Source organism: Procambarus clarkii, chromosome 51, assembly GCF_040958095.1.
Source record: "Procambarus clarkii isolate CNS0578487 chromosome 51, FALCON_Pclarkii_2.0, whole genome shotgun sequence".
Taxonomy (NCBI): domain Eukaryota; kingdom Metazoa; phylum Arthropoda; class Malacostraca; order Decapoda; family Cambaridae; genus Procambarus; species Procambarus clarkii.
The window spans coordinates 19,221,085-19,240,604 of NC_091200.1; the positions used below are offsets into that span (position 1 = coordinate 19,221,085).

At 38.8% G+C, this 19,520-nt stretch overlaps 1 protein-coding gene across 1 annotated transcript in view; it reads right to left on the minus strand.

Annotated features, from left to right (window-relative positions):
• Positions 1-7,278: 7,278 nt before the first annotated feature.
• Dop2R (dopamine D2-like receptor) overlaps positions 7,279-19,520 on the minus strand; it is a 30,250-nt gene continuing 18,008 nt past the window's right edge. The window contains exons 4-7 of the mRNA XM_069304071.1: positions 16,221-16,336; positions 15,286-15,415; positions 12,170-12,371; positions 7,279-8,066 (exon numbers count right to left, since the gene is read on the minus strand). Coding sequence (XP_069160172.1) covers positions 7,849-8,066; positions 12,170-12,371; positions 15,286-15,415; positions 16,221-16,336 — 666 coding nt within the window. The 3' untranslated portion in view covers positions 7,279-7,848. The remainder of the gene's footprint in view (positions 8,067-12,169; positions 12,372-15,285; positions 15,416-16,220; positions 16,337-19,520) is intronic.

The window sequence follows — 19,520 nt, forward strand, 5'->3', positions numbered from 1 at the left end:
TCCTAAAATCTCACTCACATTGGCCTGAATACTAGACTTCATAACAGTTCGGCAATCTCAATCTTTAAAATAATTTTCCTATTTGAGACCCAAATTAATGGCAAGTGTTCTATAAGAGTTCATATTTGTGAACGCTATAGGGAAATATGTCTCACAATATTTAGGACCCACGTTTATCCCCTTTTGTTGACATATGTTCTAAAAAATGTTTATCTGTTATGTCAATTAATTATTCAGTAAATAATTGTTATTACTTTCCTTACAATAGTCTTTCAAGAAGTGCATAGATACATACCTTAAGATTTCTGCTTATGTACATAACTACGAGCCAGGCCATATTTTAAATTACAAATATCACTTTTACATTATTATTTTCACAGTTTTGGCTTTCAACTCTAGCTACCTTCAGTGGTTCATATTTATCACTCTGGCCCACTCTTAATTATTTTCACTCTGGCTCACTCTTAAATCTCATCACTCTGGCTCACTCTTAAATCTCTTCACTCTTGCTCACTCTTAAATTTCTTCACTCTGGCTCACTCTTAAATCTCTACACTCAGGCTCACTCTTAAATCTCTTCACTCTGGCTCTTTTAAATCTCTTCACTCTGGCTCATTCTTAAATCTCTACACTCTGGTTCACTCTTAAATCTCTTCACTCTGGCTCAGTCTTAAATCTCTTCACTCTGACTCACTCTTAAACCTCTTCACTCTGATTCTCTTCTATGAGTTATGACGTCTTCTCACTCCGTCTTTCTATATCTCGTTCCATGCTATTTACCTGTCCACTCCTGCTCTTTTTCCGACTTTACTCTGGCTCTTTTCCGGTCCTCTCTCTCTCTCTCTCTCTCTCTCTCTCTCTCTCTCTCTCTCTCTCTCTCTCTCTCTCTCTCTCTCTCTCTCTCTCTCTCTCTCTCTCTCTCTCTCTCTCTCTCCCCCGCTGCCCACTCTGCTTCTATAGGAAGCCGTACACTGGTGCGCTGCTAATGCCACCCTAAAATTACATTTCTCTTATAGGTTTAAAAAGGGAAGTTGGATGGATTGAGAGAGAAAGAGAGAGAGAGAGAGAGAGAGAGAGAGAGAGAGAGAGAGAGAGAGAGAGTACAATTAAAATGTAATATAAAAGAGTAATATTCACATTTAACAATCCAGTAGGTGTTACCAGGTTAATTTAAACAAAAACATGTTCTGTCGTCCATTTTATTCATAAATTAAGGGGGTACACATAACACCAGGCTTGTGGGATGGAGTAATACTATTAGGAAACACTAACAGGAAATATGTCATCTCTCTTTCATCACAGTCAAACATCATTATTACCACCACACACACACACACACACACACACACACACACACACACACACACACACACACACACACACACACATACACACACACACACACACACACACACAAACACACGCACTCTACAACACTATGTACAATTCATATTACATTTTTTGTACATGTATTTGACTATATGTTACTATATACATATTCTAGGGCCCAGATATTATGTTTCTTTCTCCTTCAGCACTGTGGCTGGTATTTCTCCTTGTTCTAACTGTCTCGTTGGGTTTTCTAAGCCAAGGAACATGACACTAGGGAGACTTACACTCACACACATACATACATAGCACGAGAGTTTTTAAAGGAGAAACACCAGAGATCTGTAGTCATTAAAACTATGATAAAGACAATACAAATTTGCTATTCTACTTATTTTGTGGTATTAAATATAAAATTTAATCTTCCTGCAAAACAAAGCCTTATATTATATATTTATATATATTTATATTTATATCCAAAAAAACTATATAATCTCTAGTTATCGCACTAGTAGAGCAAGCACCTTTGCAAGAGTGGTAAATATGGTACAGTGTATAGGTGGAGTCCTTCATTTGTTATGAATGGTCACCAAATTATTAACTGGGAACCGAGGTTGAAGCGTTGTAGGTTCAGCAATGATTAAATCAACCAAACTGATATAAAATAGTTTTTGCTTTCAATTGTCATTTGGTTAGTAGTTATTTAAAGACCTTGGCTGAAGTGACGGTTGATCACAGCTTCTGGTTCGTCTTGTTTGACTCGTGGGCGCTGTGGTTGAAGAACCTGGACACGCAATTGGCTGAATGCAGGTGAGAGAACTGGACTGGAGGGCAAGGTTTGTTTTGCCTCGGTTTATAGGAGTTTGGGGGGAGCTTATGAGAGAGAGCTCTTAAGGTCTTAAGTCCCACTCTCGCTCTCTCTTGAACGAGAGGAATTATGTCCTAATTGACAGGAACTACGGATTTAGTGCTGAACTTCGAAATAGCCAATTTGTTGCGTTTCACGTTTGGCTCACATTCTAGTAAACACTAAAAGAGAATAGACGCTAACAATCAATACATTTTTTCCATATGACTTTTTAAAACATTTAATTCTTGAATTAAGTTTAAATATTTTTGTCCCCAAGGATGATCGTTTCTGGTTAACAAGGCGAGATCAGAAGTTAAAGTACATCAGCTAATGACTCTTAACGAGGCAATTGACTCTTAATTACTGGACCAGCAAGGCTCCGTCATCTGAAACAATAAGAAAGCTTCTATGTACGGGACACATCTATATACAGAACCACATAGCCACACACATATATATATCTAAGTTGCTGTCTGACTTTTTTATTAAAATCAAATTACAATAATTCTAAACAATAACTATATCCTTATAATAATAACAATAACAATAGTATGACAAATATAATAACAATGCCAATATTAATAATAAAAATAATAATTATAATAAATTTAATCATAATTATAATCGTAATAATAATTAAATAAAAATTAATAGCATTAAATAAGAAACAATAATGTTAATAGTTTTATTAATACTCTCATATGTAAATAATTATAAGCAGATAGTTTTGTCTAATATGAATCAACAATACTAAAACAACATTTGGCAAAATTAAGTAATCAAAGAAAGAGGAAGTTGTCATTAACCTCATTAGAATATATCGAACCAAATTTTTATTATATTTTATGATTAATAACTCAATAATGTTCATAGTCATTCTTTGTTGCAGGACTCATAATTCCTTCACAGTTTGCAAGGCTATTAGAAACAAAGTTTTTTAATACATTTGTTTAATTACTCTTGAACAGGTAAAAACCATTATTAGTTATGTTTTCTAATAAATTCTGTTATGTTATTGATGCCGGACTAGAGTGTCGGTGGCTGGTTGGAAACACATGTAGCAAAATGCAAGCCACCCGAGTCCGGGCTGGTAGTGCAAGTCTGTGGTCTTGATTTACTACAAACTACAAAATACAGAAGTGCTAATTGAACAAGAATCACACGAACCCAAGTTAACTTAACTAAAACCTATGTATTAAAAACGTGGATAGTTGTGAATTGCTAGTTTTCATAGTACTTTGTACTTTGTTCGTTGGGGAACCATACCATATAAAATGAGACGAACAAGTTGAGAGGATTAACAGTTATATCTCAAGTGTTGATGGCCAAGTCACTGACTCACTGACTGACTGTGTTGTTAGTGACTGGAACGGGGAAGGGGAGGAGGAGCACTGCTAGTAACCTAGATTGACTTATAAACTTATACATTGTTTTCTTATAAAGACTCTTATAAACAGTCACGTAAACTGTTTTTCTTGTTAACGATTTATATGGTCACAAATGTGATGTTTATACAAGTTATCTGTTCACTGCTACATACTCTCTGTTCACTACTACATACTCTCTGTTCTCTTCAACGTGTTCAATGTTCACTTTTACACTTGTACCTATATATAAACAGACACGGTAGTACAATGTTGAACAACTTTTCGATTGTAAAGCATGTAAGGCTTGCTTTACAATCAAGCACAAAATTAAATTAAACATTAATAAATAAAAAAAAAAAATAATGCTTAAACGTAAACTAAAATAAACGATAGGTGGTTAACAGTATGAAAATACGGAAGAAGAATCGGGTATTACCAAGAAAATAGAGTAGAGGTAGGACAGCCAACTGGGTAATAACAGTAGCAGCAGAAGTGCTGCAGCAGTAGCAGCTGCTGCAGCTACTGTTGCAGCAGAAGTTACAGCTGCTGCTGTTACTGCTGCAGAAGAAGTTACAGCTGCTGCTGCTACTGATGCAGCAGAATTTACTGCTGGTGCTACTATTGCAGCAAAAGTTACAGCTGCTGCTACTGTTGCAGAAGCAGAATAATAACAGTTGCAGTAAAAGAGGCAGTTACATAAGGATAGCAGCACTAGAAGTTGCAGCTGTAGCCAAAAACAGAAGCGCATTATAACAGCAGCAGCATAGGTTACAGCTGTAACAGTAGACGATAAAACAGTTGTGTAATACCAGTAACATCAGACGTCATATCTACTGCAAAATAACATCAGAAGCAGAAGGTACAGCTGCTGCATAATAAAATCAGCAGCAGATTTTTCAGTGTCTGCATAATAACAGCAGCATCAGCAGCAGCTGTATAACAACAACCAGCTGCAGGGCCACCAGCAGTGGTGAAAGTGAAAATTAATTTTGACAGGAACAAAAGTAGTAGAGACATCTATTGCTACTTCAAGTAACTGCAGGTACTGGCAGGTGCCACTGCCAGTAGCAGCAGTATTACTTGCAGCTAGCTATAGAGATAGCAGTATGAACACCAATAGCAGTAAAGTAGCAGTCGCAGTCAGTAACCAAAGTAGCAATAACATGTGTACTGTTCAAGTTTATCATTTGATATTTTGTTTTCTGTGGCGTACACCTGGACTAGATGAAACAGTTAATTGACCACATAATCAGCATGCACTCGGGCCCGGGGTTGAATGAGTTCATAAAGGCCCAAAGTCTTTATGAACTTAATGTCGTATTAATGAGCTTTAAACTCATTTCAGTTGGAAAACATTAAGCACTTCTGATCCTGGGGACAAGTATCGCTGATCATGTTAGGGCAAAGTTATGCTGAAGGACTAATTTCCTTTAATGGATTGTTGTTCATCTTCACTGCGGTTGATCGCTACCAGCCCGTCCTCCTAAGGTTTCTCAACGCCAAGAAAACGGTCAAGTTAAAGTGTCCTCTCCTAACTCACCAGAGGACCCAAAACAGAAAACGGGACAGTACGTCACTTTCGCGACCCGCTTCCATTTTCTAGTACGACAATTATTGGCCTTATGTAACACATACGAGCAAAAAGCGACGTTCTTAGTAGGAGGACAGGTTGTCGCAACAACTGCCTGAACAATTACAGCTGAAGTGGCTGTAGGCTTTAGCACGAAAGAAAGCACTTGATGTAACCCGACTCAAATCTCTGTTGACGGTGGCTGTGGTGGACTGAGACCTGCCAGTATGGGAAGTAGTTGAAGGTCGGGACCCAGACCCATCTGTGTTAGGATGCCGGGAGCTATAATTCCACCTTTATGAGTAGGTAGGTGTTGTAGGAGAAGCGTTCAGACCTCCCTATAGGGCAAGCAGACCTCTCGTATTGGGGAGGTGGTTGTTGTAGGAGAGACTTCAAACTAACCACTAAGTGTAGTGTCGGGTGAAGCATTTGTTAAGCAACTGGACCAATTGCAGGAGTCGAATAACCACGATCGGGTGATCGTACGTCCGATTGCTCGTAAAAGATTCTCTCATATAGCGAAATATTCTAATATTTTCTAGAAACCTACTTTATTGCAAAAATTGTAATGCAGATAGGTTTCTATTTTATTTAAATTATATGAATTATTCAGACCAAAAAATATCTAATGATAACGTGCGTGATACAATTAAAAACATTAAAAACAAACAAAACAAACAAATTCCTCGATATTTTCATTGCTTTTGTTGCCAAATAAGCAGCATTGTTTTTCATTATAACACGAAGAATTTACAACCAAATGAGAATAAATGTATACAGAGTTTGAAAGAAAACGGTGAAATCAAAATTACACCATATTTTTTTTTTTAGCGATAGACTCGTCAAAAGCAAGAAAGTATCTATATATATATATGTATCATAGGTATGAATCTTGCAACACTTAACTAATGGTCATGGGATAAGCTTCAGGCTGATGATGACACTAAAATCTTATTTAAGAGAAAGGATACAACACCTCTTTATTTTTGTCTTTGTCAAGTAACATCTTATATTATAGTGCTCCATTTTCAAAGATCTATATCACTTTTAGACTAACAAAACAAGCTGGTCCTCTCATTGTGATATTTTATGTATAAAAATCTTACTTACTAATAATTCCTCTACTACATTTAAAACTTTATTACAAAATTAGATTTATAAACATCTAATTGTCAAAGAAAAATAATTATAATTGTTTGATCCTGCTGAACACATACACACAAACCCAGACTCTCCCCGCAAACACGCAAACACACACACACACACACACACACACACATCTGTACACCAGTTGATTGACAGTTGAGAGGCGGGACCAAAGAGCCAGAGCTCAACCCCCGCAAACACCACTAGGTGAGTACACACACTCACGCACGCACACACACACACACACACACACACACACACACACACACACACACACACACACACACACACACACACACACACACACACACAACTAGGTGAGTACAACTAGGTGAGTACACACACACACAGTTGGCCCGGGTTCAAATTCCTGGTTCGATTCCAGGCGGAGGCGGAAACAAATGGGTAGAGTTTCTTTCACCCTGATGATCCAGTTCATCTAGCAGTAAATAGGTACCTGGGAGTTAGACAGCTACTACGGGCTACTTCCTGGCGATGTGTGTGTGTGTGAGTGTGTGTTAGAGAGAAATATATATATAGTAGAGATAATAGAGGAAAAATAGATTGGCTAGATAAGCGAGGTCCACGAGCTAAATTGCTCGATTCTGCAGACACAAATAGTAAATACAGTTAGTAAACACACACACACACACACACACACACACACACACACACACAGACACACACACACACGCACACACACATACACACACAAACACACACACACACACCCACAGGTGGAAATTGAGTACCCAAATGAGCCATAGAGACATTAGAAAGATTTTTTTCAGTGTCAGAGTAGTAGACAAATGGAATGCATTAAGCAGTGATGTGGTGGAGGCTGACTCCATGCACAGCTTCAAGTGTAGATATGATAGAGCCCAGTAGGCTCAGGAACCTGTACATTAGTTGATTGGCAGTTGAGAGGCGGGACCAAAGAGCCAGAGCTCAACCCCGGCAAGCACAACTAGGTAAATACACACACACACACACACACACACACACACACACACACACACACACACACAGGGGGGGGGGGGTCTGGTAGCTGAGCAGACAGCGCGCCGGGCACGTAATTCTGTGGCACGGGTTCGATTCCCGGACCAGGCGGAAACAAATGGGCAGAATTTCTTTCACCCTGATGCTCCTGTTACCTAGCAGTAAATGGGTACCTGTGAGTTAGATAGCTGTTATGGAGCTGCTTCCTGGGTGTGTGAGTGTATGTGAAAAAATGTAGTATGTTACAGTTGATTGACTGACAGTTGAGAGGCGAGATGAAAGAGCAGAGCTCAACCTTTTCCAAGAACAGCTTAGTGGATACAACTCAGTGAATACACACACACACACACACACACACACACACACACACACACACACACACACACACACACACACATACACACACACACACACACACACACACACGCAATCAGACAAAACAGTCAAAAAACTCCCCTTCCCTCCCCTCAGCGTCTGACACCAATATACACAAACACAGTGACAGAAATTCTCCTTCCCCTTACCCCACTCTCAACACCCAAACAAGAGCCACAAACACCCGCATTCACCGCCAAATACAACAGCAGCTAACTCTGACATACAAGGATCTTCTTGAAGGCTTTTCTAAACTCCGGGTTGAAAATGGTATAAATAACCGGATTGAGGAAGGAGTTCATGTATCCTATCCACGTAGTGAGGACGAAAATGGCCATCCCTGGCTCGAGGCTCGGGTTCTGGGTCTTCTTGCTGATGGCATCGACAATGTTGCAGGTGAAGAAAGGGACCCAACACACCAAGAATGCACCTGTAGGATAGATAACACGAGAGATACAGCGATTTGTTTTTGTGAGTGGGAGATAAATTCTCCTGGGCTGTGATAAGGAGCAAAAATAGAAATGAATCCATAATTATTATTATCCTTATCTATTACTATATATATCCATAACTATTATTCTCTGGATTAATAGTTATGGATAAACAATTATTTTTTTTGTCTTGCATAATATTTTTTTTTATTCTTTAAGCTGCACATCTTTACAAATGTATTATTTGATTCGGGTTTGCGAGCTTAATTACACGAGGTTGTAAAATAAAGTACTGCATATTTAAATTTATTGTTCTTCAAGCGTACTTCAAGAGCTATAATACACACGTTTAATAAAAGTAATACATTTTACTCCTTATATTATTTTGGATATATAGATTCCTCTAAATATTAATACATTTGTTTGAGTTCACTTGACCCCCAACTTTCAAGACTAACTAGTACCTAGTACCTAACCTCCAGTACAATCACCACTATCACCTCTAGTACCACCAAAATCACCACTATCCCCTCTAGTACAACCACAATCACCACTTTCACCTTCATAACCACCGCTTAATTTTCAGATGCGTCGGTTGGGTGTCTATTTGTTCAGCCTCGTTACTGCGACTTGTTGACAGCTGTTCCTAAGCTTTTTAAACTGTTATATTTATATTTTGAGACTGTGTTAAAATTCTGGTTCCAACGCTACACATGTCACTCCATTTCAGTTACGCGGTTAACAAAACAAATTGTTAATAATTTCTCTGTACCTGCTTTTGGTTCTTAATTTCCGCCTATGTTCCATTGATGGTGTACCCTACTTGTTCAATATAAGGTGTCTGTCGTATAAATTTTATTTGAAATTTTGTACGTGGATCTGATAATGTATTCCTTGATTCCTCATTTAATATAATTTGTTCATTATATTTTGATAATATTGTTATGCTCACAATGTCTAGCTGTAGGGTTGTGGGTAATGTTCTTGTCATGTTGTGATGAGCAGGGCAAAAGTGATCAGTGTTGAAGCTCCTTTATCCCTACTCCTGTCTTATCCTGGCTTCCTCTCCCTCTTCTTTGCATACACTCGCCTGTTCCCTTCCCTTTTCTCCCCTCTCACTCCTTGGAAAAGCATTCCCTCTCCATCGCTGTAATTATTACATTTCCCCTCGTTCCATATTTGCTAACTTTTGACTCATTCATCTCTCTCTCTCTCTCTCTCTCTCGCTCTCTTTGACTTTCTCTCCATCCACTCTTCCCTTGTCCTATCTTCCCCTCTTTCTCGTGCCTCCTCTTCCTCCCCTCGAATGAGGCTACACGGTTGAGTGAGCAAAATAAATCCCAGTTGGACGTAGGGAAGGAAGTTATATTAATTTCTTAGTGACAAGACCAACAGAAAGGAAGGGAACTATCATGGGAAAACGCCAGGCCATTACGACTATATAGCACTGGGAGAGGATAATGATTTGGGATGGGACGGGAGAGGGGGGGGAATGGAATAAGAAATAAAATAATTGTAATTATTATTATAATAATTATTTTTATTTGTATATTTACCCCTGCATAGAAAGACTGTCCAGGGTACATATAGAAGATCCTGTCTTTTTGTCTCATTGTTCAAGGATGGAGGCTAAACACTTAGGACCAGTTTCATTAAACTTTTCAGGATTAATTATAATTTTATCGGATATCATTGGAGGTTGGGTTTTGCCCAGTGCCATCTCTGAGGAGCATGGCTCAAGGCTTCCAACCCTGACTTCGTCTGGCGATGTGAAATGCGGTGACTATAGTCCCTAGACTTTACCAAGAGTTAAAATTTTAATGAATTCATATTTTCATTTTCAAAATGCATGTTCATGTGGCAGATTTGAATTCTTGGTACAAAATTTTGATTAAACGTTGTTTGAAAAAGGGATATATTAGGAATGGAAACGTGGAACGCCTGTGTGCGTTGGAAGGGTGGAAAAGGGAGGGTGGAGACAGGGAGGGTGTGTGTTAGGGAGGGTGGAGACAGGGAGGGTGTGTGTTAGGGAGGGTGGAGACAGGGAGGGTGTGTGTTAGGGAGGGTGGAGACAGGGAGGGCATGCGAGTGTTAGATGGGTAGGGCATGTCTATATGTATATAAAAACCTTAAAACTTTCAAACCCTCTCGGGGTCCTTTTTTCAAAGTATTTTTTGCATTTTGCCTTTGGGAAAGAACCCAACATATTTGAATATATATATATATATATATATATATATATATATATATATATATATATATATATATATATATATATATATATATATATATATATGAAGCAACAAGAGGCCCAAGAGGCCTACCAGCTTCTTTTTCCAGCGCCTCAGCGTGGCAATACAGAGGGGAACAGGAACCCTGAATGCACACTGCATTCAGGGTTCCTGTCCGCCATCTTAGGAGCTGGAGGAACTTGACAACTTATGATTCACAACTTTGTACCTAATATGTAACTCCTTTTTTATAATATATTTTAAATAAAATGAACACTTACATATATAAGGGGGTGGTAGGAGAAGACAATATATGCCAGCATACGTGGGAACCCAATAAGACTCTCCCGGGTTATGCATATCCTCTTTTTTGAGGGTTGAAGTTGCCTACAAATACAGCTATAGGTGGTATTCTATAATTGCCAGGCCGCGTACAATACCATTAGACCACCAAGACTTGTTAAAGTCATACAACCGGATTTCTACTGAAATCACAGGACGTCTGAAGGTCCCTACTGAAGCCAGTTCAAGTGTCCACGTATCACCCCCAAGCATTCGGGTGGAAGAGCAGAGTGGTCCCTCACATTACGTCCCAACTTCAGAAACACATAAATCGCATTAACGTGATACATATCAGTGTACATTTATATATAATTCTAAATGCGATAATTTGAATGAAATTTATTAATTTTCAATTCATATTACTAGGCCCAAGGCTCGCTGCCTTGTCATATACCAAGGATTACTCTTGACATATATGACGTGAATTGATAAATTAATATCACAACAATTATTGAGTTAGCTAAGGCACACAATTTGGCCTCTAATTATTACTAGTATTACAGAGTTATTGAAGTATTAACTTATGCCAGTGGCTGGGATTTATACGTTTAGTTAAACAATAAGATAGATGAATTTGCTCATTTAATTTTCTGTCTGTTTCTCTATCTCAATCTCTCTCTGTCTTTTTCTTCACTACTTCTAGAACTGCTTCTCTACTTACCTTTTCTAAGCTCATTTCTCTTCTTGGATGGTCGTCCTTAATCAACTCACCTGTCATCTATTTAAATTTTCAACATTTATGATATAAGTAACAAATCATGACGGTCTTTCTTTCCTTACAAAAATACATTTGTTGCAGACCTCGTAAAAGGTGAAAATTAAAATTGATAACGGATAAGTTGATTCATGACGACAATGGAAGAAGAGAAATGAGCTGCTTAGTAAAGCAAAGTAGAGGAGTGGTTCTAGAAGAGAGAAAGAGAGAGAGAGAGAGAGAGTGTGTGTGAGAGAGAGAGAGAGAGAGAGAGAGAGAGAGAGAGAGAGAGAGAGAGAGAGAGAGAGAGAGAGAGAGAGAGAGAGAGAGAGAGACAGACAGACAGACAGACAGACAGAGAAAGCGCGAAAGACAGGCAGACAGATAAATAAACATAAAATTAAATGCTTAAACTATCTTCTTCTCGATTTGTCGAAAAGTTCATTCCTCCTTTCATGTACTTCATCCCACTCCTTCAGCTGTTTACTGACTTTTTATACAGTCATCTTCATATCTCCTTCCAGCAAGTCTTCATTTTCCCCTTCAACCATCTCCATCATCTCCATAGCAATAATCATCTTCACTAAAAGTAATCAACCATCTACCATGCCAAAAATCTCTATTTCCCCTTCAGCAATATCCATCACCCCTCCCCCCCCCCACCACTCTATCAATCTACATCTTTCTATCCCTTTTCTTCTTTTCCTCTTCTAACAATCTCTATATCACAAATCAGTCATCTACATCATCCTCAGTAGCAATATCCATCTTTTTTACCCCTTTAGCGCTACCAATTTTTTCTTTGTAGCAATCTCCAATCTCCATCCTTCCTTACCTAGAACGATGGCTAAGGTCTTGGTGGCTTTTCTCTCTTTCTTTGCTGAGGATTTCTCCCTTTTTTTCTTGCTGGCTTTGTTGACCTTGTAGATGGTGAAGCGAGCGGAAGACGCTTTTTTGTCCTTCTTCTCCAACAGCTCCCCACTTTCTTCCACCGTCCGACTGACGTTGGCCGCTGCTCCATTTCTTTTGGACTGGATCTGTAGATGGAGCAAAAGAGAGTGGATGGTCTTAGTTATGTTGGAGGGGAGAAGGTGTTGTTGTTGTTGTTGTTTTAGATTCAGCTACTCGGAACAAAACGTTTCAAGAAGCACGGGCTATGGTGAGCCCGTAGTGGAATTACCTGGCAGAGGAGAGGTGCTGTTACTGCTCTCGTAGTTCCCTTTGTTGGTTATATGTTTACGTGTGTGTGTGTGTGTGTGTGTGTGTGTGTGTGTGTGTGTGTGTGTGTGTGTGTGTGTGTGTGTATGTGTGTGTGTGTGTGTGTGTGTGTGTGTGTGTGTGTGTGTGTGTGTGTGTGTGTGTGTGTGTGTGTGTGAGAGAAATAGAGAGAGAGAGAGAGAGAGAGAGAGAGAGAGAGAGAGAGAGAGAGAGAGAGAGAGAGAGAGAGAGAGAGAGAGAGAGAGAGAGAGAGAGAGAGAGAGAAATTTGTAGTCGTAGGCTAATTCCATAAACTTACATGTGAGAGCTACAAAATGAGCTCTGTTATAGTTAAGGATGAATTAAAAAATATTTTGGGCAGACGTAACCGTGACACAAAGTATATTGACTTTTTGCACAACATTTTTGTTGTGTCAACATATTTTAATGTTGACATATTCACAACAAGAAAATGTCAACATTTTTGGCAGCACTCATGACAATCACAAAAATGTAATATTACAAGAACAAATATTATCTGATATTTGATTTATCAATATTTATATCTTCTTCTAATATTAGTGAAACCAAAATATTGTTCATATAATTCACCTAGAACAAACTATGGAATACACCGAGCTACACACATTAGTTGCATGATTCACATTTGCTATAACTGTTATATTTTGATAATAAAAAAAAAATTCATATGGAAATCATCAATTAAGCAGTTTCGGTTAAACTGTTATCTTGCTGCAAAGTTGTTTCCTTATATGTTATACTGCACCTGTGTATAGAGTGAGCATTACATATTGAAAGATATCTTATACTGTAGTGAAGTGAAACCGCGAATAGAAAACTTGCATCGTTTGTATTACACAGCGAAAGAATATTTCAAATTTGTGGCCAAAAAAATATATAAATGTGTGACAGTTTAGGCAAAATACTGTACGATGTTGTGCATGCAAATGGTGGTTTACTGAGCTGTTTGATCACATGTATGTAGATGTGTTCGAGACTTGGATTTACACAAGGCTTTCCCCTTCAGTTTCATTCCCACCCTCTCACCTATGAATTTCATTTGCTTCACCTTCCCTCCAGTATTCATTCGCTTATATTTCACATCATCTGACTCTGCGCACTTTTCCTATATTCCAGCCATCATCTTCCTGCAACGCTGCCATCCCCCTCCCAGCATCCCTGCCATCCTCTTCCATTCTTCTTTGCCTTCCTGTCTCTCTATCCTTCCCATCTTCCCCACAGCATCTCTGTCATCATCATGCATTCATCTCCCTGCATATTTGGTATCGTCTCACTGTATCCTTGCCATTCTATACCAGCATCCCTGCCATCTTTTCTATACATCCTAGCTATCCTCTTTATGTATTCTTACCGATCTATCCGTTCATCCCTGTCTTATTCCTCTCCCTGCATGGCGTATCTGCCTCTCCCCTTCGCCCTATACCACACACAATATCACCCCGCTGGTTCTCCACGACATCCAAAATTTGGTTTGATCCCATCGTGAACTTTCATTGACCTTCTGAACCTGGTTGGGGATTCTGGAGTGTATTTCTGCTTGTCTCTGCCCTCTAGACGAACCTTTCTACACGCTCGCTTTAAGACATCTGCACTCTTAAACCATCCTGCTTTCTCGCCTGATAAAGTGTCTATGTGATGGTTTTCCTCGAACTCTTCGCCTTTCGTGATGTTTTACCCGTTTCATCGAGTTTTCTTTCAAGATATATATGAAATATATAATACAAATTGCATTGATGAAATCCACTTGGGCTGTAAGGTGACGCGAACCTGCGACCAAGGCTTTGCCTACCACATACTCTACCACTGTACCAGCGTGGATTGGTAAAGGTCATACAAACATCCCTAGAGGATTTTATCATTGATATATATCACGTTGGTGTGATTCCTGTGTGAACAATTGAATTGTTAGCATTTGTTATCAGAATATTCACCCTTCTGAGTCTTTCAGCAAATAGTAATCCCAGCTTCACCAATATTTAAATCGCTTTCCTTCCCAAATCCTCTTCTGTACTTTCCTTTAAATCCTTCAACTTACCACCTCCCTGTTTTCTACCTGTTGCTGGCTCGAGAGATCAATGTCCCAGCGGATTTGTCTCTAACCTAACTTCCTGGTGGTTGGCGGTCTTGTCACCCAGGCTATTAGACGCAGCTGTTCACAGTCTGACATGTGCGTCACATCCCGAATGATCAGGTAACTTTTGGAGGTGTTTATTAAGTTCTCCGTTGAGCACCTTGAGAGGTCGGCAAGTTATGCCGATTTTATATTTAGAAAACGAGTTTCGAAAAGTCCAAACATTTCTTCATTTATTTAAATTCATTTCCATCTTGCTTTTAAGCTCTGCGTCACCTTTTTTGTAACTAGTTTGGCAATATTTTAAGATTTTCTTCCTATATTTTAACTTTTCATTACTTTATTTAAACATTAATTCACTGCAAATTAAACCACTTCCACTTAATTTGAATCTCTCATAATTTTTTTAAACCCTTTTAAATTTTCCTTTAAGCTATTTAAAAATCTCCATAGAAATCCTCTTCTCTTACAATCACCTCCTTTTCTTGTCTCCTTGCGAACCAATTTTTTGTACATTACTTTGAACGATTAGAAACCATCTATTAAACCATACGTTATCTTCCTGTGACCTTCATCACCTTCATTTGAACCATTTATGCACATTCCCTCAGCGCCTCTCTCCTCCGCTTCGCTCAGCTTACCTTAACTTTCTTCTGCTTGACGAGTAGAGCCTTTCTTGGTGACGCCGGTTCGAGACCCACACTGCTGCCCTCAGCGGCCCCGTTCCTCGTCGACTGTATAGACGGAGTTAATGCTGTCGCCCCCGCTGTCCTAGCACAAGGAAGAAGGTAGTTAAACGGGAAGATTTGTCGAGACATAAGGTCAGGTAACATGAGGAATCTCATGTTACCTGACCTCAGGAAGGATATAAAAACTATCAGGAAGGATAGGTTATATCTCAGGAAGGATATAAAACTATAACGCGTTTCGAAGGGATATGAGGATAAAGATTCTGAAAAATGGCAACAGAAAGCGTTGATATGGGGAAAACTGGCACTGAGATATATGGACATATAACTGGTATAAAAGGAGAGTTGATGAAAAATAGTGGCCAATTACTTCAGAGATCCCGGATCGACCCCCTATCCTGCATAGAGCGAGAGTGTCTCCACCGACCTGTCCTAATGGTCTGGTGTAAAGAAAAATAGTGACGGATAGACGGAGAAAGATAGATAGATAGAGAGAGAGAGAGAGAGAGAGAGAGAGAGAGAGAGAGAGAGAGAGAGAGAGAGAGAGAGAGAGAGAGAGAGAGAGAGAGAGGGGGGGGGGTAGAAGGGAGGAGAGGAGAGAAAGTTTAGATAAATTTATGTAATTACCACAGCACACGTGTATGGGGCATTCGGAAATCCTTTGCCTGATTAGAAGACATACCTGAAAGTATTTTGTTGCAACCAACTGATGAAGTAAAGATGTTGGAAATATGGTAACACACGATGAAGCAAATGCATAACCACACACCCACACACACACACACACACACACACACACACACACACACACACACACACACACACACACACACACACACACACACACACACACACACACACACACAGCCCGGTCCTCTCATACGTACTGCATCTCCTCCTTGGACTCCAGGTTAAGCTCCTCCGGCTTTGGGTTCTTGATAATGTGGCAGTTCTCCTCTCCCCCGAGACCAACCACGTCATCCCCATCCTCCTCGTCTTCGTCCTGAGAACAATAACAGCAAAGCTTGTATGTTACAGCCGTTGGGAAGGAAAATATAAAATTAACATGGGTGAATTTATATATATATATATATATATATATATATATATATATATATATATATATATATATATATATATATATGTCGTACCTAGTAGCCAGAACGCACTTCTCAGCCTACAATGCAAGGCCCGATTTGCCTACTAAGCCAAGTTTTCCTGAATTAATATATTTTCTCTAATTTTTTTCTTATGAAATGATAAAACTACCCATTTCATTATGTATGAGGTAAATTTTTTTTTATTGGAGTTAAAATTAACGTAGATATATGACAGAACCTAACCAACCCCACCTAACCTAACCTAACCTATCTTTATAGGTTAGGTTAGGTTAGGTAGCCGAAAAAGTTAGGTTAGGTTAGGTTAGGTAGGTTAGGTAGTCGAAAAACAATTAATTCATGAAAACGTGGCTTATTAGGCAAATCGGGCCTTGCATAGTAGGCTGAGAAGTGCGTTCTGGCTACTAGGTACGACATATATATATATATATATATATGTCGTACCTAATAGCCAGAACGCACTTCTCAGCCTACTATTCAAGGCCCGATTTGCCTAATAAGCCAAGTTTTCATGAATTAATGTTTTTTCGTCTACCTAACCTACCTAACCTAACCTAACCTAGCTTTTTTTGGCTACCTAACCTAACCTTACCTATAAATATAGGTTAGGTTAGGTTAGGTAGGGTTGGTTAGGTTCGGTCATATATCTACGTTAATTTTAACTCCAATAAAATAAAATTGACCTCATACATAGAGAAAAGGGTTGCTTTATCATTTCATAAGAAAAAAATTATAGTAAATATATTAATTCAGGAAAACTTGGCTTATTAGGCAAATCGGGCCTTGAATAGTAGGCTGAATAGTGAGTTCTGGCTACTAGGTACGACATATATATATATATATATATATATATATATATATATATATATATATATATATATATATATATATATATATATATATATATGTCGTACCTAGTAGCCAGAACGCATTTCTCAGCTTACTATGCAAAGCCAGATTTGCCTAATAAGCCAAATTTTCATGAATTAATTGTTTTTCGACTACCTAACCTACCTAACCTAACCTAACCTATCTTTTTCAGCTACCTAACCCAACCTTAACTATAAAGATAGGTTAGGTTAGGTTAGGTAGGGTTGGTTAGGTTCGGTCATATATCTACGTTAATTTTAACTCCAATAAAAAAAAATTGACCTCATACATAATGAAATGGGTAGTTCTATCATTTCATAAGAAAAAAATTAGAGAAAATATATTAATTCGTGAAAACTTGGCTTATTAGGCAAATTGGGCCTTGCATAGTAGGCTGAGAAGTGCGTTCTGGCTACTAGGTACGACATATATATATATGTAATTGTAGATTATTGACAGAGGATTCACCTCCATGACAACTCCCTCGAAGCTCCTTAACTGAGGTGTTGAGTCGTTTCCTGCGACTCATGAGAATGAGAGTCGGAGGAAATGGATTTTCCTTCGATTTTTCCTCCGATTTTCCTCTGGAGGAAATGGAATTTCCTTCGACTCCCATCTTTCCGTAGCTTATATTCGCCTTTCATCATATTGGCCAATAACGAGGATAACAAATTAGCAGCAATGCTAACAATGCTGCTTCATTTTAATTGATGGCTCTTAAAGGTTGTTGTGAAGGGCAGAGTGTGTGTGGTGATTGTAAGGGTGTGAATGATTTGGTGAAAAGAACGACGTGGGGATTTGACTGGAAGGATTAGATTGAAGGATTGTGACTGTATTGTGTGGTAATTAGAAAGGTTTAGATGGTTTTATAACTAGAAAGAGTATGGAAAGCTTGGAAACTAGAAGGACGTGGAATGCATAGAGACTGGAAAGTCTGTGGGATGTGGATGGTTTGGTGACTAGAAAGGTGGGAAGAATGTGCAAGATGTGCAGGGAACTGGAAGGGTGAGATGCGTCTGTGGTGACTAGGAGAGTGGGATAGATGTTGTGGCTGGAAGAGGTGTTGAAGGAGTGGTGGCGATGGATAGTTGTGTGTCGATGATTATCCTCAAGACAATGCGAGCTCGTAGCGAGGTATTGCTGAGAATAACAAATAAAAATAACAATAAAACACTACTGCTACTACTATTACTACTACTACTACTAATAATAATAATAATAATAATATTTCCATCACTTAGGTACAAGTAGTACAAATAATATTAAAATAGAAAGTACTTAAATACTTAAGATGACAGGGATAAAAATGAGCTCAAATTATGAAATGTTAATATTAAAGACAATATAGTAGGTGTTCGCTTAATTGTTGCCCCAAGTTAGTGTTAGCAATTGTGAGAATAGTATTCAATTCGTCGGGTTGTCCTTTCCATCAAATACGACCAACTAACTGCTGGTCCTATGAATTTCTATTCTTTAAATTGAGAAAAGAGAAAGATGGAAAAGAAAGAACGAGTAAATGAATGGTAGAAAGATTATTGAAGGATGGAGAATATATAGGAATAAGTGGCAAGGGGGTATAGGGAGATGAGGGGTGAGAATAGGGGGAATGAGGAAGAGGACGGGCGATGGGAGAGGATGTGAGAACACGAGTGAGAGATGAAGTGAGAGCATCAGGGAGGAGAAAAGTGAGAACGTCATTGGGAGAGGAGAAATGATAAAGGGAACTCAAATTGAGAGAACAATGAGTGAGAGGTGAAAGAACAGAAAGTTAGGAACGCTAGATAAAAAAAAAGAGAAAGAAAGGAAGGTGGTAAGAGAGAAAGAAGCAATAAAAAATTCAAGTACAAAACAGAAAGGCAGATAAGAAAGTGTTCGATGAAGGTGAAAGACCAAGAAAGAATTTTATGAACCAAAAGACAATGAAAGTAAAGATAAAAAAAGAATGAAAGAAGAAAGAATAATAAAAAAGTGGACTTGGGGAGAATGACAAGGGGCAAGGAAGAAGAGGAGGCAGGATGGCTCAGCTCACGAACCGCTGTGATTAGAGTCGGATTCTGGCAGCCACTTGAGAGTCTTCGTCTCTTGATTAAGAAGAGGGGGAAGTGGCCGTCGGACAGAACTACACCAAACTAGGCAGCGTCACCCCACTGACCTCCACTCTAGGAGCACTACAGTGTAGCATACCCAATTGTTCCGTAA